The sequence below is a fragment of the Rhinatrema bivittatum genome, chromosome 18 (genome assembly GCF_901001135.1).
Source record: "Rhinatrema bivittatum chromosome 18, aRhiBiv1.1, whole genome shotgun sequence".
Taxonomy (NCBI): Eukaryota; Metazoa; Chordata; class Amphibia; order Gymnophiona; family Rhinatrematidae; genus Rhinatrema; species Rhinatrema bivittatum.
The window spans coordinates 26,470,544-26,493,093 of NC_042632.1; the positions used below are offsets into that span (position 1 = coordinate 26,470,544).

A 22,550-nucleotide genomic window follows, 5' to 3' on the forward strand; every position below is an offset into this window, starting at 1 on the left:
TGGGACAGAAACCTTCGTAGACCTTTACTGCAAAATCCACAACAAATAGGTAAAAAGAAAAAATTCATTCCCTTGGGGAAAAGGCAGGCCCACCACCCTTCCTCCGCCAGAAGCCTGGAGAGCCACAGCAATTGCTGCCTCTCTCTAGCTCCCCCTGGATGATATCCTCTAGAGATGTGCATTCGTTTTTCCTGAATTAGGCAATTTCAACTGGTGTCTATGGCACTGCAGTAGGAATGAAATGGAGCAGATGAGTTGTCCTTATTTGTCCTCATATCTATGATTTCATTTTTCTAGGCCACTATTACAAACAAGAAATGTTTTGAATATTCACAATGGATAGCTGAATTGCAAATCTCATTAATTTTCTTACATCAGTAGCACAATGGCTCAGCAACTAGAAAATCAAATTGAACTCCTCTACATCGGAACATCTCTGGATTAGCTGCCAATGTCACCCATTATGGTCACCACCCTACCTTCCAAAAAATCATTAAGAAGCTTAGGGGTCCTACTTGATCAAAACATCAGTATGTAAATAGTAAAAACCTCATTCATGTACCTGCATCAGATCCAGGGTCAGCGGACGCACTAGGCTAATTAGGCCTGGGCCTAGGGCACTGACCATTAGGGGGCGCACGCCATGTGGGGCCGCGGGCATCGGCGCCACTCGCTGCCCCCACATAGCTCACGCCCCCCAATGGGTGTGGCGGCACGACAAGGAGGGGATGGGCACAAGGCAGTAGGTGCCTAGGGCGCCTACTGCCCTTGCACTGCCCTTGCCTACTGCCCTTGCACCGGTCCCGGTCATATCTGCCACCTATGGAACTAACTAGATAAACACAACCTGTATGGCCATCTCTCCATACAATGCAAAATGCCTCCAGCTCCTACATAATACAGCAACAAGGATCCTAGTAAGAGCAAAAGCATCTAGCCACATAAAACCTATTCTGTCTCGAATACACTGGCTACCAATAGAGAGCAGGATGAAATGAATTCAAAACACTCTGCTTTGTCTTCAAGTGCATTAACAAACAGGCCCCAGAATGTCGCTTGCAACTCCTTCTGCCCCCGAGAAAGAGCTTCCAAAATGGCTCTACTTTCCACCCCCCCCCCTCCCCCATCTCTGGCCTCTGCTAGACTGTCCTGCACCAGACTTCAGGCCTTTAGCTGTTACTCACCAAAGATATGGAACATGCTTCCATTATCCCTACGCTTGGAGCTCAGCTACCTAACCTTCAGGAAAAAAGCTAAAACATGGCTTTTTAGACAAGCATTCCCAACTTCCTGTCTAACAACCTAGATACCATACAAGTATTTCTATTTCTAGAGCCTAACTATGAATCTGTCTTTAAAAATATAGATCCTCAACCAATATTGTTGATTTAACACTATGGTAACCTGCCTTAAATTTATAGTAATCCATTTTGAGATAATTCATGGTAAAAAGCGGAATATCAAATGCCAATAAATAAGTCATTATATAGATCTTTTATCATTTCTTTACAATTGACAGGTGCATTGCTATTTTGCATGACTTGACTTGCATTGACTTTCTTCGTTATTCATTCTTAAGAACTGCAGTGCTTTATTTGTTCATATTTCATATTTTTGTACTCTGTTTTTAAATTGTATTTATTTCTTAGATTTGTAGACTGCTCATCCAACAAAGGGTTCTGGGATGGTTAACAGAACATACAGCAATACAAACAAAAATCACATAATTAGAAATGACATACAATTCTTAACACATAATACTAAAATGAAATAAACAATGATTAATAACAGCCACAAATGTATGCAATTAAAAGACAAATAGTGACACCTGTACATGCACTAATTCAGGTACTGTTTATAATCAATGAGTAATCTAAAATAATATGATGCAACTTGGATTAAATAGATGTAGTATATGGAAGTTAATGTTGAGGCAAATTTATTTATATTCTGCTTTTTGGCACTTCTAAATGGTTTATATTCAGATGTGTTGGGTATTTCCCTGTCTCCAGAGGATTTATAATCTAAGTCTGCACCTGAGGCAAAAGAGAGTAGAATAACTTGGCAAGGTCACAAGGGGCAGCAGTGGGATTTGAATGCTGGTTTTCCTGTTTGTAACCCACTGCTCTAACCACGAGGCTAGTCCCTCACTCTATTTTTGATTAACACGTTACGTTTTATCTTTTATTTGGTTTCTAGTAGTTTACATTCTTACACTGGTATGTCGGTGATTGAATCTACTAAACGTGTGTGTCTGTGCAATAATCAGTAAGTAAATACTTTTAGATTTAATGAGATGACTTAATAATCAAATCTTTGTATCCACTACTCGTGCAAATTGGCCTGATCGATCATATTTCTTTAGAAGAATGTGATTATCATATAAAATGATTTGATTGCAATCAGCACAAGCTTAACTGTGTTTTTGTTGGGGTTTTTTTTTTTTTTAATTGGAAAGAATATTTCAAAGTTGCCTTGAATGTGGTTAAACATGCAATAGATTTTAATGTCAAAGGGTAGCTCTGAAAAAGCCCAGCACTCCTGAAACAGCAGTACATTCCTTGGTTGGCCTGCCCCTTGCCTTTGAGGGAGGGGTGGGGGTTAAATACATTTGAAGTAAGGTGACCAGATAAGCTTCATCACCAATTGCATAAAGCTAAGCGGACCCCATTGCACCTATGAGTTTAGTTCCTATCTCAGACAGTGAAATTGCAAGTTCGTGGACTCAATGGAGGTAAAACCTCCATTGAGTCCACGAACATTGAGAGGGACTGGAGTTATCTGCTCATCTTAGTTTAAGTACACGTTTATTTTATATAAAATTCTTGATGCTTTTTTTTTTTCCTCCAGAGATAAAGAGGTGTTTTGGTTGGGTTTTTTGTAGGAGAATCAGATGACTCCGGTTTTGAGGAGGGTGCCAGTAGCTTGCAGGAGATGGTGCAAACCCAAGTTCTGCCCCGGAGTGTGTGTGCACACGTCCACCCTTGGGAATGGAGCGAGCCTGCATGAGAGCAGCTTTCCGAGAGAGGGGGAGCCCGGCTTGCTCCGATTCCTTGGAAGCCTCTGTCCTGGCTTCATTTGCAGTGCAGCCTGCATCACCGGGGGAGATGGGCATCAGTTAAGCCGCTGGAGAGGAGAGATTAGGGTCCATGCGGTGAAGATTTGCACGGGACACGGGTCTGGGAGCTGGGAGGCTCCAGTTTGCTGAAGTTGGCAGGGAGGGGGGGGGGGGGGGGGTCAGAGCAGCAGAGGTGCAGGCGGCCAGGGCTGGGACCGTGTGGCTGCGCTCAGTGTGAAGCTGGGCAGTGATGGGGCTCATGCTTCATTGCTGAATCCGCCGGAGAGCTGCCCTGGCTTTTGGAGTGGATTCAGCTTGAGTTTTGCATATTGATTGATTGCGAGGTTGCTGGGGTTTTTTTTCTCTTTAATATATTTTCCTTATATATGTATAATCTTGGGGGGGGGGGGGTGTTAGTATCACCCCCTTCTTTAGCAGTGTACCTTCCTTTCCGTTTTGTCTCATCCGCCGCCTGTACCTGTTATACTCCCAAACCTAGGCACCTACCCCCCCCCCCGGAACTCCTCCTCTCTAACCCACAGCACGTACACTCCAACCAATTTTACCAGAAATATTTTGACACATCTGATCTCCCTCCACCCCCCCCTGTGACTTAGCCCCTCCCCCTCCAGTTAAATGCACGCTCAGAGCCTTTTTACACGGCGCCTCACCCACCCTGGGAGAGCGTTTCCGAAGGGGGGTGGGGGTGGAGAAAACAAAAACAACAATCAAGTCAAAGAATCCCTGGCTTTTGCCAGGTACATACGCGGTCCGTGGGGTGGGGGGGAGGCTCCCCCTGCACCGGGTCCCTCACCCCCCTCCCTGGTTTCCGATTGCCAGCCCGCATGCTCTGGGCAGGGACGTGCAGACACGCTGCTGCTGCTTCTGCATCCTCCGCTCGCCAACTTTGCCGTCCGGGCTGCCGGGGCAGGAAGGAGGAAAGAAAAAAAAAAATGCACTCCATCCTCCGATGGGCGACTTGTTTGAATGGCTTTGCTTTTCTTCCCCTTTAATAATTTTTTTTTTTTTTTTTTGGGTTGCAAAGGGAAATTTTGTTCCATCTCCAGCAGCAACCGCTGCTCCGTTTGATGTTGCGCCGGGCGCTGCGCATGCGCGCCCCAGTCGAATTACTGCACTGGCCAGAGTGAGCAGGAGCTCGGTCTCCTCGCTGGCAGCCGAGAGCCCAGCGAGCGCTACAGGGATGCCGAGAGCCAGGGCAAAGGGGGCCGCCGGGATCTGGCCCTTGCCCTTAATCCTAGCCGCGGTCTGCGCGCAGAGGTGAGTGGCTGGCGGGCGTCTTTTTCTCGACTTTGAATTCTGTATTATTTTTTTTTTCTTCTTCTTCTTCTCTCTTGCTCACTGAGTCCGGGAAGCACTGCAGAGAGCTGGAAACATACAATCTGGGGTCTCTTTCTCTCTCTTTTTTATGTCTTCCAGTGCCAATGACCCCAGCAATATGTCATTGGTAAAAGAGACCGTGGACAGACTGTTGAAAGGCTACGACATCCGTCTGAGGCCAGATTTTGGAGGTACTGAGAGCTGTTGTTATAACCGAGCCGGTGCATGGGGGGGTTAGTAATTTAACATCAGGGGGGGCTGCTGCTTCTTCCATTGGCAACAGCTGAGCTAAAGTTAAGCCTATTGCTCTCGACTGACCAGGGGTTACCCTCGTCCTCTCACCCCCTCTTAAAATGAGGTGGGAAAAGGTGCTGCTCTCCCAGTATTTTTTTGTTGTTGTTTTAAAAACCATGATTGTTGTTGTTGTTGTTTTTTTTATTATTATTTGACTGAGAGGATATGATGGAAACGTTTGCAGCAAAAATAGTTTCAATTAATAATTCGAACTTGTGCCGGATCGGAGTTACTGTCTGCAACAGGAGATGTGCAGTTAAATGATTTCGAAAGGGGGGGTTGGAGGGAAATTAACCCTTTGGGCGCTCAGGCTTTGCAAGAGTTGCGTGGCTTTCGTTATTCATCAGCTTTCGTCCTGTCCCGGACGCTGGGGCAGCGCATCGGTCAGTGCTGTATTAAGGGCAAACGAATGATCTGAGATACGTGCGCGCTTAAATGTGTTACTGCTTCTAGGCTGCACGTTTCTGGGACGGAAGGAGTTAAAAACGAGAAGTTTTTTAATGCTGTGTGTTTTTTTTTCACCCAAAATGTCAGACAAGATATTTTTTTAAGATCTTTATGCTCCATGTACTCAAAGGGCTCTCGTGGATTGTGTGCAGACGCTGCAAGGCATACACATTTTTAGTGGCGTGTGTGTGTGTGCGGTAAATGCGGAGCCCAACTCTGGGGGACTTTGCCGGGTGGAGTTGTCGCCTCACCCATGCCCTTGACTTGTTAAATAAAGAGCGAGAATGGCGCGATCAAAAGAGTTGCGTTCCGGGAGATCACATTGTGGCTCTGTCTTCCTGCTTTGCAGGTCCCCCTGTGGCTGTTGGCATGAATATAGATATTGCCAGTATTGATATGGTGTCAGAAGTCAATATGGTGAGTATGCCAATGGTTTGGGTTTTTTTTTTTTTAATAGCCCCTCCCCCACCGCAGTCCTTGCTGAAACTGATGATTGGGGGGAATAGTCTGATTTAATTATTTAATCATCAGAATGTGTTTTTCCCCTTTGCCTGATGGCTCCGAGCACGGATGATTAAATCCAGTCATTCTGAGACCCCCGAAGCCTTACTTGTTGGTCTGGGTTTTGCGAAACCCCGTGGGTTCCCATAACCCCCCCATTAGAGACTGGTTTCACCTGTCCTCATTTACCGCTGATTGATAAGGAGCGATGCCACGCGTGCTGAGCTGCAGGTTTCCTGAAATAGATAAATAAGGTAAAGGATATGTACCCGGCTATATAGAAGGGCACCCCTTCAGGGTATTGAGATTTAAAATAACTCGCACACTTAAATCTGGGGGGGTTAATAGGATGGTGTGTTAAGATTTAACAGCTATTTTATTGTCCCAATCACAAGGTGCCTAGAGCACATGCAATTTATAGATGGGGCTCCCTATATTAGATGACACTTTATACCAACAGTGAGCATTATGGAGCAAGTACTTTACATTCAGGAATCAGCGCTCGCCTTGTTTTGCTTCATGCAAGAGCACCCCCTGCTGACATTAAGGATCCACTGCAGCACAAGGACAAATTACTTTAAATATCAGTGGTGTGTGTACTTTTACCACTAATTATATATATATATAATATATATATATATATATATATATTATATATATATATTTTGTGAATTTCTGACTGCCGAAACCATAAATGTCTTGTCAGCAAATCTGAATTTCTGCTAACTATTCTATATTTGTAATAGAAAATACTAAGCCAGGCCACCAGTACAAAATGTTTTTTGAGGAGGGTTTTCGCATATAAGCTGATTTGACCCTTTGGGGGGTGTCGTCCTTGTTTTAAATTGTTACCTAATCCTTGACTTTTACCAGGCTGGAGGAAAATATGCTACTGATCTTAACGCTTATCAGCGCTAGGTTTACAGGCGAACTGTGTCTGTAGTTTACAATTGGATCTTATTTCAGGATAGACCGAATGTTTGTTTTATCCACAAATTTGTTGTTGTTTCATATTTTTTTTTAAACAATATTCTTTTAGAAATAGTCGTATGACGTTTGCGTTTCTTATTTTCTAAAAGTACGGCAGCTGTTCCTTTTTTTTTTTTTTTTCCTGCTGATCAAGGTTGAATAGCCCTTTAGCATGGGATGAGTTAACGGTGCCAAAATGTTTACTTCTTTACTCCATAAAAATGCACAGGGTTTAGGGGATAATGAGAGATGAACACATCATTTGTGACTTGTGTTCCTATTATCTAGAAAAGAGACTTAGCATCTGACGGGAAAAGAGCTGTAGAACAGCTGCTGACGGCAGAAAGTTTCTCATTACCGCTGTATTTTGTTTGAAAATATTTCAGGTTCTTGGTGGGAACATTAACCAGGTAGTGCTTTTTTTTTTTTTTTTTTTTTTTTTAAATAAAGGATATCACAAATGGCAGCCTGAGAAACAGCATATATCAATTACAATTAAAGACCAAGAAAGGTGACAAACTCAAACTTTACATCGGTCACAAGTTATTAAACTCTGATGTAGTGTGGCAGCAAACCTAAATATAATTAATTTAGCAGTGCTGTGCATTTATAGTTTTATTATAAACTTGGTTTTAAATGTTGTGCTAATAGAGAATCTCACTTATTCATCCGTTTAAAAAGTTTCAGCTAATAGTGAGAGGGCACAGGAATATTAGCAATCTTCTTGTGATAGGTAACATAATTTTTTTCTATTGCATCTGTGTATATTCTTTTTTTTCTGTTTTATTTATAGATAATAAAATTATTCATACTAGAGGAACTTATGGCTTCTGCAATTTACCGTGTATTAGACTTATACCAACGTTGAGTGTTACCTTATGGCATCACTACAGTGTCCTCTTTGGCTTGCCTGGAGATTTTAGTTTTGAAATAGCCAATTAACAAGCTGCATATTAATATCCACTGTGTTTAGATACAACATTAAGGACCTGCTTACTTCAGGAATTTTGTAAGAACCAAGAATGAAAAAGCCTTTAGAGTACAGAACTCTGATTTCTGAAATCATTTTTTGCTTCTGGTTGTGTTTATATTTTGTTGAAATTAATTTGTGTACTGAGGCTATCTTTTTGCATCTTTCATATCAAACCCATTTTAAATCCTTAATGCTATACAGTAAAAGCATGATTAGTGGCCTAATTTTACAGGTTATTGGATCAAGTACATGAAAATGAGAGATATTCTAGAGGTGTATAAAATCCAGATATAGAAATTTAGAATATGAAGGCCCATCTAGTGTGTCCAGTTACATTCCTGGTGCAATGTCATAGATCCCGGATCTCTGGCTCTGTTTTCACCTTTTTGCAACCAGTGATCCTCTATGCTTCTGTCAAACTTTCATGCATTTTATTTATTTATTTTGTTATCAATGGGTATGGAGAAAGTAAACAAAGAATTATTATTCACCGTGTCTCAAAATAAAGCAACTAGGGGGTCACCCAAGCAAATCGGGGTGGCAGGCTATAAAACAAGTACATGGATGTATTTCTGTTAATCTGTGTAATTGTCACAGGGTGCTGTGGAGGCAATTGGTATTACTGGGTTCAAAGAGAGGTAAGGCAGATTCATGAACAATAGATCGATGGGGATATCATCTCCAGTTCGGTGTAGCCCTAAACCATGATGACGAGAGACTGCACCATGCCTTGTGTCTTGTCTTAGCAATAAAATGCCGAGCTAGCTGGATCTATGGCTTGAACCAGTTTGTCAGTTTTATATTATAAATTATTAGGCATATCCATCCCTCAAAATTCCCCCCTCCCCCCACCCAAAAAAAAAGTTAAACATTTTATACCTAGGAAGCGTGAGCATGTCCATATTAATATTTATCTGCACATTTATCCCCTGGGGTTTTTATATACAATTAATTCTATTATTGGATTGAAGAATGATCCAAGATGTATTAAGTCTGACCTAATTGTTTTTCTTGGTACTTTCTTTTAGATTGATACACAGATCACCGTTAAGCAACAGCTGCCTCTGTGTATCAATCTAAAAGAAGGTGGAAAGAAAAGCAATGAGAGTTTGAGTCAGTTTTGCCATACAGCAGAAAACATTTCTTCTCGATCCCAATATTGTGTTTAGATTAAGAACCTGGATCAACCTGATTCCCTAGACTCTAACTATAGCATCATTCCAACCCATTTCTTATTCCTCAAAATGTTTTCCTTATTCTGTTTTGAAGTTATTTAGCATTGTAGTCGTTATGGCCTCCGTTAATAAAATTCTCAGTTTTGCCACCACTTTTTTTTAGTAAAGAATGCCTTCTCTGCAAGTATTGAAATCTATTTCACCCTCCGTCTGAGAGAATGCTTCCTTATAATCCCATGTCAGTTCATAACCTTCATTTTTAGGCAAGGAAGACTGTAAATACTATAGAGAATGGCATCAATCATTTTATCTTTGTGGTGTGGTTGGGGAAAATCCTCTTTCTCCTTTCTTCATTGCATCCATTCAAGAGATGTAAGCTTTCTGCCTTTTCAAAATAAATATTATAAATTAAACCCTCTCTATCTTGAAAGGGATACAAATGAAATGGAAGATAACGTACTTAGAACGGCATTGAGGCCGAGCTTGTGTTGGCGATGTGTTGCAGACACGCCCATCTTGAGACACAAGATCATCTTCTTTCCTTCGGCACTGAAGACTGAAAACTCAGAACAGGAAGAGATTCAAGATGCTGGAAACACAATGAGTTTACAGTCAGGGTTTGCTACAGCTCAGAACTCCACAGCTCAATAACTAGTGACTTTAATTTTTCTTAAAACTGTTTTCTTTTTTTTAAGTTCAACAGTCTGGTTGTTTGCTGTGAAACAAATTCAGTACCATGGTGATGAACTATTTTCCCTATCATTGCTATATATACTTCATCAACACTGGTGTAACTGGGTGCAAAGTACAGTAAACTCTGATGTTGAAATAAACCAAACCTGCTGTAAACTGGCCAGGACTGACTGACTGACTAATCACAATTCAAGAATATCAACGTTTGAGAGCAGAATGGTATTGCTTAACTCTCTAAAAGTCAATACCCTGGTCAATGACATCCTTTTAGTCAAGTTTAATTTTCATTATTAAAATTCAGCATAGCACAAATAGAAATCTAACACAATCCTAGGATTTTCAGTTTTATGTGGTGGAGCTTTTAGCAGAGCTGGATGACCAGTCAACAGACGAGTTAAGCTGAAAATTAACATCAAATATAGAATGAAAACAGAAATTGAGACCATCTATCACTATGTCAGTAAAAACTGTTTTAACGTAAGTCCACTTAAAGTTTAGGTCCTGCTCATGTATAATCTTTATATTTGTAAACTGATCCAGAGTCTTTAATCAAAACACATTTCTAAAACTAACTGTGGTCTCCAGACCATCACATGTGTTAAAGTAAACTGTGTTGACTATACAAGCTATTGGCTACTGATTAGTATCACTCCCGGTTCTTAAAGCAGTTGATCAGTTCTCAAGGAGAAGGTAGTCTAGATTTACAATACAGCCAGGCTAGTCTGTTCCTGGAGCATGCTATGCAAAAGCTATGAGCAAATTACTCATTCTGCTTGCACACATTTTGACATTTCAAAGAGATTTTAGATAGCTCACAGCATTCATCATAGGGGTCTGTTTCCAAAAACTCTTTTGTCCATTTTGCACTTTCTGCAAAAATGCTGTTAAAAATAAGATCCATAGATGCAATGTGTTGTAAGGTGATAGAAGAAGGAGGAGGATCCCATTGGATTTATTTAATGGCGTGCCTGAAAATCAGACTCTTTGGGCTTAACTGAAGTGCATTTTCCTTCCATACAAGTAAAGCAACCAATGTTTTATTACACGATGGATGCATTTAAGGGTAACAATTGGAAGTACGAATGTTTTCTATAGAACTCAAGCATTTTTGGATAGAAATGGAAGCTAATACAAATCTCCATGATGTTCAAATATTTGTTTTCTGTCTAATCCTGGAACCTTTTGTATGAACTGATGGGGGCCATTGAGGAATTATATCCACATTACAATCAAAATGCTTCTTAAATTGCAAACTTTTGAGACATACTACTTTTTTTTTTAGATGGCTAGCCATTGAATACAATTTTCTAGCACAGGCACCAGCCCTGTGAGTTCTACAGGGACTTGTGCATCCTTCAGTATTGCTGCCTGTACTCCTGCTGGTTGGGAACTAGGGGCTCTGTGCCGCAGGGGAAGGCATGCAGGAAACTCTGGTCTTATCTGAAACCTCTGACCTCCCCCTGCAGCCTGTTGGCCGGCTGTGGAATGCCCGACCAATGGGCTGCAGCGGGGCAGGAAGGAGCAGCAGCAGTAGTGTAGGACAGACTTCCTGCCTTTGGTTTGCCTTGAGGTGTCGGCAGAGGTGGAGAAGGCTGCTGTTAGTAATCCCAGGAAAGGAAATGCAGGGCAGAGGAGATGGATGAGAGAGAGATGGTATCAGGCAGTGGAGGGTACAAGATAGAATAGAAGGGGAGGGGGGCAGGTTGGATTATAAAAAGGGATACTGCTGTGAGGGTCTGGGAGAGGAAGGAAGGAATCCTGGCTGAGAGGTGGGGGAAAAAAAAAAGGGGTTGATATAGTGGAGCTGAGGGAATGAATTGGCACAAGTTGTGAGAGCAAGAAGGGTTGGAAGATTGTGAGGGAAAGAGGAGCTGAGGGGGGAAAGAAGTGGGAATAGAAATTGGGGGAGGCCAATGAGTTCAGAGAGAGGACATGGGCAGCAATAAGGGTTGAATTTGGGGTGAGGAGTTAGGCAAAGGGACTTAAGGGGGAGAGAAAAACTGGGAGAGGAGCTGTGTGGGACAGAGGGGAGGTAACAGAAAGAAGGTGGGGGTTGTTTTATTTATTATAAAAGTTTAAATCCTGTCTTTCAAAAACCCCAAGGTAGAAAACAGCAAAATAAAAAATAAAAATACAAAGAAAAAGAACAGCAACAAGATAAGATACAAAACATATTTTTGCTAAACTATATCAGCCAGCATAGCAGTGTTCAATGGGTAAGAGACCCCTGAGATTGCCAGCGGGGGCTGAGACTAGGAGGACATTGGAGAAGATGGACAGAGATTCTCACAGATTTCATCTAATAACATTTATAATCCACTAAAGTATTGGCACACTCGAGGAAAAAGAGCAGACATGCTAACAAAATTGGAGGAAGGCAACGGGCTTGATAAATATGGCCAAACTTGACCCGTCTGAAAAAATTAGATGCAGGAAAAGCATTTGACCGGATTGAGTGGGGTTACCTGTTTTTGTCTCAGAAAGAAATAGGTTTGGGGAATCATTTTCTGCAATGGACCAAACCCCCAAAGCCCGAGTCAGTGAGAAGAGACAGATATCGGATCTATTTGCACTGATTAAAGGAACAAGACAAGACTGCTCTCTTTTTCCCTTGTACTATGCGCTAGCAAAAGGGCCTCGTGCTGCAAAGATTCAAGCTGACATCAACATTAAGGGATTTCTTTCTGATGGGGGAATCAGATAATAAAATATGCTGTTCGCTAGTCATATCCTGCTGTATGTCAAAGATCCAGTTAGTTCCTTGCAAGCCACAGCACAGAGACTAGTGACTCAGGTTATAAGATCAAAGCAGGAAAATTGGAGATTAGGGTCAGTTCTAGGACTAAAACAGAGAAATGTCAAAAAGTCCCTTTTCACTGGTCACAAGGGGCCATAAAATATCTTAGGATCTGTATCTTGAGCAATGTCAACCATCTGTTCTCGCTGACCCCCCTTCTGAAGAAAATTAAGCAGGATCTTACTGTATGGGCTCTGTACGCCATCTTTTGGCTGGGCAGAATAGCTAGCTAGAATTTTTCACCCCGTCTGAAAATGCTACCTATGACCAGCTTTTTTCCGCCCCTAAACTCCAGAATGCTTTTTCAATTTCTAAGCTCCGGTTTCCAGATTTATAAGTGTGGGTAAAAGGTCTAGAGTATCCTTACAAATATTGCTGTATTCTAAAAAAAAAATCTGGTGGTGTGAGCCTCCTCAACTTCCAGCTCTATCAGAAAACTGTACATTTTAAAAAGCATAATTGTACATCACGAGCAGCTGAAAGATAAGCATTGGATAGCAATGGAGAAGGAATAGGCAAAGACAAATGGTCTGTGTATATTACGCTGGATGCAGACAACATCCCTTTATTGGAGTTATATCGAGTACTTGGAGTAAACTGTTAGGTGAAAAGGGTATATACGGTGTCCCAGCACCAATATCACCAGGGAAACTTCAAAACCTGGCAAAGCTTGACAGTGGAGGACATTGTTGACTATCCAACAGGTTCAGTTGGAAACTGGAAGTCATTATTCCAGTATATGCAGTTGAAAAAGAGGGAATTCATAGATTTCAAAAGGTTGGCAGATGATTGCTCTTAAAGCAAGGGACTTATTTCAAAGATTATAATCCCAGTCATGGATGACCCCATAAAGAAGGTTAAAACTAGGTTGGCAAACAAAGTAGATTGAAGAATGTGAGATAAAAGTTGGTTGCAGATGTTTCAAAGGTTAACAAAGTCCACTTGATTTGTTTAACTAACCAAGAAAATGGATATAAGATTCTATTTCATTGGTATTTCACATCAGATATAAAAAAAACCAAACCCACTAGGATCAAGGTTATTGGAATTGTGGTAGTAAGCGGTCTTTTTTCATATTTGGTGGTTGTATCTGAAAATTAAAACATACTGGACTGAAATATTTTCCGGGATCCAGTCACCACGGAATCCTTTTTATATTTTTGTTCATCTGGGTCTTGTCTTTCAGCTGTTAAGAATAACGTCTGTCTAACTATGCATGTGCTGGTCATGGTTAGGTGTAAGGCAGCCTTTCAACTGGAGATATTCTTCTGTCGCCTTGACTTTTGCTAGGCTATAGGTGCTATGGCAAATTTACACAACAGAGGTTGATATCTTTCATGTGTTACATTTTTATCAGAATGTACTTGAAATATGGGAATATTTTCACTCAAAGGTTGGTCTTACTTTGCCACAACAGGGGATCCTGGGGAGTGACTATATCAATGTGCTTGTAAGATGGCTAAGGATATATGAGGGGAAATGGACATCAGACATATTATGCTCTTATGAGACCAAAGAAGATCTGAAATGCCTTTCGGATAGGTGACTCTCTCTCTCTCTCTCTCTCTCACACACACACACTCGCAGGTTTGCTACTGTAAATTGCTATTCTTTATTTAAACATCTTATTAGCTTCTAAATCTTTAGCTATTTGCATGCTACTTTTTTAATGTGCATTGTATTTTGTGTAGCATGTATTGTCCCCTTTTAAGTGTTTGCCATCTTTTTTTTTTATTTTCCTTCATTTGTTACAATATATTTTTAAATAAAAGTTATAAAATTGGAAGACAGGAAAATAAGTTCTAAGAAACCAAGCAGAGGATTAACTCAAACTATAGACAGACAGAAGTGAATTTTAAAAATGTATGTGTTTAAAAAAAAAAAAAAAAAAAAGCATGTGCACACATAAAATGGCACATACACTATATTTTCAAAACCACAACATACTTGAATAAATTGGGGACCATGAGTAAATTTGCACATGTAATAAAAGGGGCAGGCCAGGGGCATTCTGGGGAGGGGCCAACATTCACATGCATACGTTGCTATTTTACAATCTGGCAAAGGGACGCACGCAAGTTTTTTTTACTTGTGTATTTTTACTCCTGCTCAATATCAGGTGTAAGTGGGGAAAAAAATGACTGGGTGGGGGATCTTGATGAAATGGGGGGGAACTTCAGGCTGATGGACTATGCAAACTGGTAGACTAATCGGTAAAACTGTTTATTTCATTGCGCGTATGCTATAAAATCTCCTGACTTACAGGGGGTAAATGCCTGTAAATAGCATGAGTAAAACCTATTTGTGTATTCCTTTAAAACTGGAAGCACAAATACAGGGGTATATCGATGCACACACTTATCCAGTTACATTCCGACTTTTCCAGCTACTTGGATAAATTTGAACTTATCTGGATATATATATTGCTTTTTTGTTTTATATTTCCTGCTATCTCACGTGCCTAGATAAGTCCAAGTACTATTTAGATGGACAAGTAGCACTGTTAAGACTTAAGTGCCATGACTTATCTGGATAAGTTCCAATCTATGCGGCTAAGTACCGCTACCTTTCTGGATGTCCGGGCTTTCACTTGCTCGCATATGTAAAAAAAAATGTATGTGCTTATGTACTCATATTTTATAATCTGCTCACATCATTTGCATGCAGGTTATAATGCAGTGTGCCCATTATACATGTGTAAATGGACACAAGCAAGCAGTTTTGAAAGTTATCCGCAATTGTTAGAAAATGGTTTATTTTAAGTTTGGTGAAGATTTCTATGCCAGCTGAGCTGAATCAAGGGTGTGGGGAAGCTGGTATATATTTTTTTCTGGCTCTGCAGTCATTCAGATAAATAAGATATTTTACTGGAAGGATAGCATTGGGGGAGGACGTTGAGGCTGAAAATCTTCCTCTTAAAAATTGTCTTTTTGGCAGCTGTAATTTTGAGAGGGGCTGTGTCAGGGCTTGAATTAAGGGGGGGGGGGGTAGTTTTAAAATAATAATTCCCCCATTGGATCAACAGCAGTGGTGCACCTAGTGAGGATATTAAGTTGCATGAGCCCAAGGAAGTAATGTGATGGCAGCAGGAAGAGGTGATAGGAGAACATTGGTGAAGCTGGGGTGAGGGTGTTTCATCCCTCCCCTCCCCCTCATTTTTTTTCCTGGTTTGGATCTCTGTTTTCTCTCCTGCTCAGCCCCTGAATCCTGGCTCCCTTCTTTTCTCTTGGCAAAGCTCTGCAGCCTCCTTGAGACAGATACTCAGCCATCAGAGCAGTACTCGGCGCGGGTTGGTGTGAGTTAATGCTCCCGTGTCCGGGGGCTGTTGGAGGACGTGTGGATCCTCCCGTGCAGCACGCGACCTCTGGGGTTTCCAGGTGGAGGGTGAGAAGAGCAACATGAACCCTGGGTAACTGCTGAGCTTCCAGACCTCGGGACATGCAAAGCAATGGGACTGCCGCTGGTCTGAGGCAAGGGCTGCAGGGAAGGGGGCGAGGAAGGGAGAGGTTCCTGGGCTTAAGGCACCGCAGAGTGAGGAGGAGATCCAAGACCCCTCCTGGGGAAGGGGAAAAGAGAATAACAAATTGGGAGCTGAGTGGAGCCTACCAATGACGTCTGGGAATATTGAAGGAATGGGTGAGCTAAGTTTGCAGAGAAGCAGAGATGGCCCTTGGGGATCCTTTTGGAGAGTGAAAGGATGGGTCAAAAGCAAGTATGGAGCAGGGAGAGAAGTATTAAATTCCCTATCCCCAAATATGAAAGTCAAAATATACCCATGCAGGAGAGGAAGAATTCATTTTTTAAAAGCAGAGGGATTAAGGAGGGGAGCTGGAAGAGAGGATAAGTGCTGAAGAGGAAGAAGAGATTAGGAGAATGTGAGAGAGTGGTATGGACAGGCTGGGGGGGGGGGGGGGTTTGAGCCTGGTGTGGATGGGTTGTGGTGGGACGGGGGAGAGAAACTGGTGAGGACTGGCTTGGGGGGGGGGGAGAGTGAAGAGGAGGGAGAGAATGTGGTGTGGATAGACTACAGAAGGGGATGGAGAGAGCTTGCTGGAGAAGAGAGAGACTGGTGTAACTTTGTGCTTCCTTTGTTTTGTCCGCATGAGTCTAACCGAGGTTCACATTACCTATTCTGCTCTGGACATTTAAATATAGGCTGGCCAGACACACTCAGCACCCGCTCTGCTTTGCTTTGCTTTGTTATCTTTTTAGCTGTAGCAGGGGAGGGGGAAATTTTGTGTTGAATTCAATCATTTTCAGACATTGGCTCCTGTTTCTGACCTTTTTTTTATTTACTTCATATGCAGTTTGTAGATTTCAGTTTTAGCCTTTAGTGTGGGTGTTTTTATATTGTTCAGGTTGAGGACCCCGGCAACTCTGTTCCCCCTAGGAAGATTCACTGTGAAATGCTGCAGCTCCGACTCTTCCTAACCTGATAATTTTCTCACAGCAGCACTTTAGTTCCCAGCATTCTTCTGGTTTTTGACCTGAAACATAGAAGATGTCATTATCCTCTCAATCCTAGGACAGAAAAGTGGTGTCCTGCTGGAACTGCTTTCAGCAGGACATGGCTTTTTTTTTTCTTCTTGCCTTTTGAGAAGATGGCAAAGCCTTGTGTCTAGGCTAGAACACTGTTAAACGTAGGCAGGAGAATTTTCAAAGGTGTTATGCATCTAAATGTAATATACAATCATAGCAATTTTCAAGAGCCATCTACCCACGTTAAGTGCACCAATTAACAAATCAATGGCATATATTAGCAATTTTCAAAAGCCCATTTACACAGGTAAAGTGCATTTCCACATGGAAAACCCAGTTTTAAGCATGTAAATCCTTTTTGAAAATCAGGCCCTTCAGGGGTAATTTTTTTTTCCAAAGGACTTACACACTTGCGGGTAGATTTTAAAATCTCTGCATGCGCCAAAAGCAGGAGATATGCACCCAAGTGGGGTCGGCGTGTGCCAAGCGGATTTATGAGCTGCTCATGGATACGCAGATCTCCCGTTGCACGCACAAGGGACAGTTTCTAAAAAGGGGCGGGGCATGGGTATGGTCTGGGCGGGGCATGGGCGTGTCAGGACCTGGCCAAAAAAAAAAAAATGTGTGCATAAATATTTATGAGCAGAGGCTTACACCAGGGTCCCCTTCCACATACACATCCTCCATAACAGAAGTAAAATGTAAGTAGGAAACAAAAAAAAAAATTAGGCCAGGCAGCAGGGTTTTAAGGGTCGGGGCTAACAGGTGGTAAGGGTGGCTATAGAATTAAGGAGGTTTGCAAGTCCCATCCCTAAACTGAGCAAACTGGGAACAAACTAGGAAAGTTACCTTTTGGCGTGCGTTCCGTGTAAAATTCCCCCAACTCACGCAGTAGTCGCAGGATCTGTGCACACATGCATGTGTCCATATAAAAGTGCATGCACAAGTACGTGCATATGGCCTATTTTATATCATAGATGCATATACATTCATTAGTGCGAACTGTCTTACATGCATACATGTCAGCACACGAGGCTGTTTAAAAGTTACAGACTTCCCCCCCCCCCCCCCAAGAGGAATTTTAAAAGCTGGATGCATGCTGAAAACAGGAGATGGGTGTGCATCTAGCACTAGCGCATGTCCACCCTATTTTATAAAGGGCCGAATTTTCAAAAGGTTACGCGTGCTGGGCCTGTTTTCAAAAAGGCCCGGTGACGCGCGTAAAGCCCCAGGACGCGTATAAATCCCGGGGCTTGCCAAAAGGGGCGGGGCGTGGGCAGTCCGGGGGTAGGGTCCGAGGCTCCAGGCACAGCGGCTCCATTTGCCGCTGTGCTTTGGATCGCACGTCAACAGTCAGCCGGAGCGCGCAACTTACTTCAGCCCCATGGCTAAAGTAAGTTTAGAAACAATAAAAAGAAAAATGGAAAGGTAGGGGGGAAGGTGGGGTGGGGCGGTAGGAAAGTTCCCTCCGAGGCCGCTCTGATTTCAGAGCGGCCTCGGAGGGAACAGGGGAAGGCAGCTCTGTGCGCGCAAGGGTGCATCAAGCCCAGCATCCTGTTTTCAATCCAGACTACAAGTACCCAAACACTAAGTAGATCCCATGCTACTGCTGCAATTAATAGCAGTGGCTAATCCCTAAGTAAACTTGATTAATGGCAGTTTATGGACTTCTCCTCCAGGAACTTATCCAAACCTTTTTTTAAATCCAACTACACTACCTCCCCTAATCGCACCGTCTGGCAATGATTTCCAGAGCTCAATTGTACATTGAGTGAAAAAAAATGTTGTCTGATTTGTTTTCAGTGCGTTACTTAGTAACTTCATTGAGTGCCCCCTAGTCTTTGTATTATCTGAAACAATAAATAACTGATTATCAGTTCAAGTCCTTTTGTGATTTCAAAGACCTCTATCATATCTCCCCTGTCTCTTTTCCAAGCTGAACAGCCCTAAACACTTTAGTCTCTCCTCATAGGAGAGCTTTTCCATGCCCCTTATTTTAGTCACCCTTCTCTGTACTTTTTTCAGTGCAACTGCATCTTTTCTGAGTTTCATCACCAGAATTTCACACAGTATACGGGGAGTGGTCTCACCATGGAACAAATCAGAGGCATTATGACATTTTCCATTTTATTCACCATTCCCTTCCTTATAATTCCTGTTTGCTTTTCTGACTGCCACAGCACACTGAGCCAATGATTTCAAAGTATTATCCACTATGTCGCTGAGCTATTTCTCCTTGGTGCTAGCTCCTAATATGGAACCAAAATCGTGTGACTACAGCAATGGTTATTTTTCCCTATATGCATCACCTTGCACTTATCCACATTAAATTTCATCTGCCATTTGGATTCACAATCTTTCAGTCTCGCATGGTCCTCCTGCAATTTATCATAATCTCCCTGTTCTTTAACTACTCTGAATAATTTTGTATCATCTGCAAATTTGACCACCTCACTTGTTGTCCCCCTTTCCAGATCATTTATAAATATATTAAAAAGCATCAGTCCAAGTACAGACCCCTGAGGCACTCCACTGTTTACCTTTTTCCACTCTGAAAACAGACCATTTAATCATACTCTGTTTCTTGTCTTTTAACCAGTTTGCAATCCACAAAAGAACATTGCATCCTTTCCCATGACTTTTTAGTTTTCTTAGAAGCCTCTCATAAGGGACTTTGTCAAATGCTTTCTGAAAATCCAAATATACCACATCTACAGGTGTACTTTGTCCGTATATGTATTCACTCCTTCAAAAAAATTTAGGAGATTAGTGAGGCAAGACTTCCCTTGGATAAATCCATTCTGGCTATGTCCTATTAAACCATGTATATCTTTCTTTATGTTCTGTGATTTTGTTTTCAAATAGTTTTCCATGATTTTTCCTAGCACTGAAGTCAGGCTCACCAGTCTATAGTTCCCTGGATCACCCTTGGAGCCTTTTTTAAATATTGGGGTCGCATTGGCCACCCTCCAGTCTTCAGACAGAATGGACAATTTTAATGATAGGTTACAAATTACTAGTAATAGATCTGAAATTTCATTTTTGAGTTCTATCTGAACCCTGGGATATATACCATCTGGTCCAGGTGATTTGCTACTCTTCAGTTTGCCAATCTTGCCTACTATATCTTCCAGGTTCATTATGATTTGGTTCAGTTTATTTGAATCATCACCCTTGAAAACCATTTCCCTAACATCTTCATTAGTAAACATCGAAGGAAAGCATTTCGTTTTTCCATGATGGCCTTAACTTTTCTAAGTGCCCCTTTTAGCCCTCAAATCATCTAACGGTTCAACCAATTCCCTCGCAGGCTTCCTGCTTCAGGTATATTTAAAAAAAAAATGTTTACAAAAGGGTAGATTTTTTAAAAGTTGTGAGCATGTAAAATGGGGGTTACGTGTGTGGCCGGGCCTTGCGTGTGCTGCATGCATTTTCAAAGGGGCCCGGCCACACACGTAACCTGTCTCGAGCCTCGGGTGCGTGCAACTTACTTCAGGTTGGGCCCTGAAGTAAGTATTTGAAACAACAAAAAGGAATAAGGATTTAGGGGTTGTGGAGGAGAGGGGAAGGGAGGTTAGGGTATTCATTGAAGAGGACAGGGTGGGAACTGGAGAAGGTTGGGATGTGTCTCTGCATGAAGTGTGCAAAATCCTCCCCCCCCCTCTTGTGCACGCCACCCAATCATACGCGTGTGGATTATAAAATCTGGCGCTTATGTGTGCATGGCCCATGTATTTTCTAACATGCGCGTGCTGGTGTGTGCATGTTATAAAATCACTGCATCCATGTGTGTGCACTCGCGTTTCTTTTAAAATCTACCCCTACGTGCTTTTGCCTTTATGAACAATTTTTTTTCTTAGGTGTCTAATCGGTGTGTTACATTTAACTTGCCAATGCATATGCTTTTTCCTATTTTCTTCAAATAGAGCCTTCTTCCCATTTTTGAAGGAAGATGTTTTTGGCTAAAATAGCCTATTTCACTTCACCTTTAACCAAGCCAGCAGGTGTTTAACCTTCCTTCCACCTTTCTAAATGTGTGGAATACTTCTGGACTGCACTTCTAAGATGATATTCTTAATCAGTGTCCATGCATTTTGTACATTCTTAACCTTTGTAGCTGCACCTTTCAGTTTTTTTTCTATCTTCCTCATTTTATCAAAGTCTCCCTTCTGAAAATGTAGCATTATAGCTGTAGATTTACTTATTGTCCCCCTTCCAACCTTTAATTCAAATTGGATCATGTTATGATCACTATTGCCAAGTGGCCGCACCACTGTAACCTCTCAACTTTCTGATTTGAGATGAAAAGTAAGCAGGAGGAGGAGGACCATCTCTGGGGCAGTGTTGTGTGCTGTCATATGGAATGTCTGGGTTCAGTTCCAGAGCTTAATGTCAATACATGGAAAATTTGAAAATATCATTTATTATTTTTTTATTTTTTTAACCATAAAGTTGGGAGTGGTGTCCAGTGTGCTGATGCTGCTGGCATGGCTCTTATGGCTTTGTTATTGGCTGATAGAGGCATGGTGTAAAAAAAAACCCAAAAGCAAAACATGCTTGGGGTGAGGAATCGGTGGGCCACCACAGGAGGACTGCCACTGTTGGCGAAGTCCAGCTCTAGAGATAGGCAGCAGGATCAGTAATCATTTGACTCCTGCTGCAGTTCTGGAGCAACGCAGCTCTTACGCGGACTCAGAGATTCAGAATTTTATGTCTAACAGTTAAAGCATTTTATACTGGTCTTCCACTACATCTGTCTAAACCTGATTCTTTAGAACATTAAGATCCTCTCGACACTGCCAGCCTTAGCACAGATGAGGTTCAAAGGCACAGGGTGCTCACCTTTTAGCTACCAAGGTCCCCATACTCTGGAGCACAATTCCAACTGAAACACGAAAAGAATCCAGTTCTTTGAAATTTAGGACGACAACAAAATCTGATGATTCAAGCAAGCCTTTGAGCCCTGTATCTAGGGATTTCATACCTTGATAAAGAAAGCACTGACAGATCTGTCACAAATATTATTCAATTTATTTAAAGGATTTTTTTTTTTTGTTAGTACTCTTAAAACTCAGATTATTTCTATAATGCCCATGATCCTAGTACTGTCTTCAGGATTAGTTAGTTAATGACTACCTGATCTTAGACTTTAGAAAATAGATTGAATGATTTGTATCTGAACAGTTGGAGCATTTTAATTAGAAGTGAACCATGGTCCTGTAGCAGTAGTATTAATTTTATCATATAGAATCTCGTAGAGAACTTTTTATATGATTTAACATTTTATTACAATTTTAAAATGTGATCTACAAACCTGTGTATGGATTTGTTATGATCTGTATGATTTGATGTATTGTGGAAAGGTGGTATAGCAAGGCAATGAACTAAATGGAGTGTAGCAGCGGACTGCAGCAGCCACAAACCTGCTCACTGGGAGGTAAACAGAAGAGATGGTAGCGAGCACATTGGTGAGCTCCTGTTGCCATGGCAAGACTGGGGAGACGTGTGTCTGATTTACAGCCGTCCCAGGGACAAAGTAATACGCGAGAGCTGTCCAGGTGCTGAACTTCATTTTTAATTTTGAGTGCGAGTGTAAAGATTCTGAAAGTTAAAAGTTGCTGAAAGCGAAAAAAAAAGTTTACACTAATTTTAAGAAAATGATTTTCTCTCTCTCCCTCTCTCTCACATAGCCCAAAACAACATTGTGAGCCCCCTGGAGATAGGGAAATATTACAATACCTGAATGTAATCCACTCTGAAGTGTCTGAAAAACAGAATGTAAAATGAAATAAATATAAAGGACATTGCATTTTCAGAGACTTCATG

General features: G+C 41.8%; 1 protein-coding gene across 5 annotated transcripts in view; it reads left to right on the plus strand.

The window, feature by feature from the left end:
* The first annotated feature begins 2,760 nt into the window (after positions 1 to 2,760).
* The window catches only part of GABRB2 (gamma-aminobutyric acid type A receptor beta2 subunit), a 416,036-nt gene continuing 396,246 nt past the window's right edge, over positions 2,761 to 22,550 (plus strand). For 3 of the 5 annotated variants that reach the window (XR_003853453.1, XM_029583898.1, XM_029583901.1), the window contains exons 1-4: positions 3,742 to 3,816; positions 4,104 to 4,336; positions 4,496 to 4,587; positions 5,487 to 5,554. Coding sequence is in view for 3 of the 5 variants with exons in the window: in XM_029583898.1 (XP_029439758.1) it covers positions 4,260 to 4,336; positions 4,496 to 4,587; positions 5,487 to 5,554 (237 nt within the window). In the remaining 2 variants the exon portion in view is untranslated. Of the gene's footprint in view, positions 2,800 to 3,741; positions 3,817 to 4,103; positions 4,337 to 4,495; positions 4,588 to 5,486; positions 5,555 to 5,754; positions 5,893 to 22,550 lie in introns of those variants that run through there. The other 2 variants (XM_029583899.1, XM_029583900.1) reach the window with 2 other exon arrangements.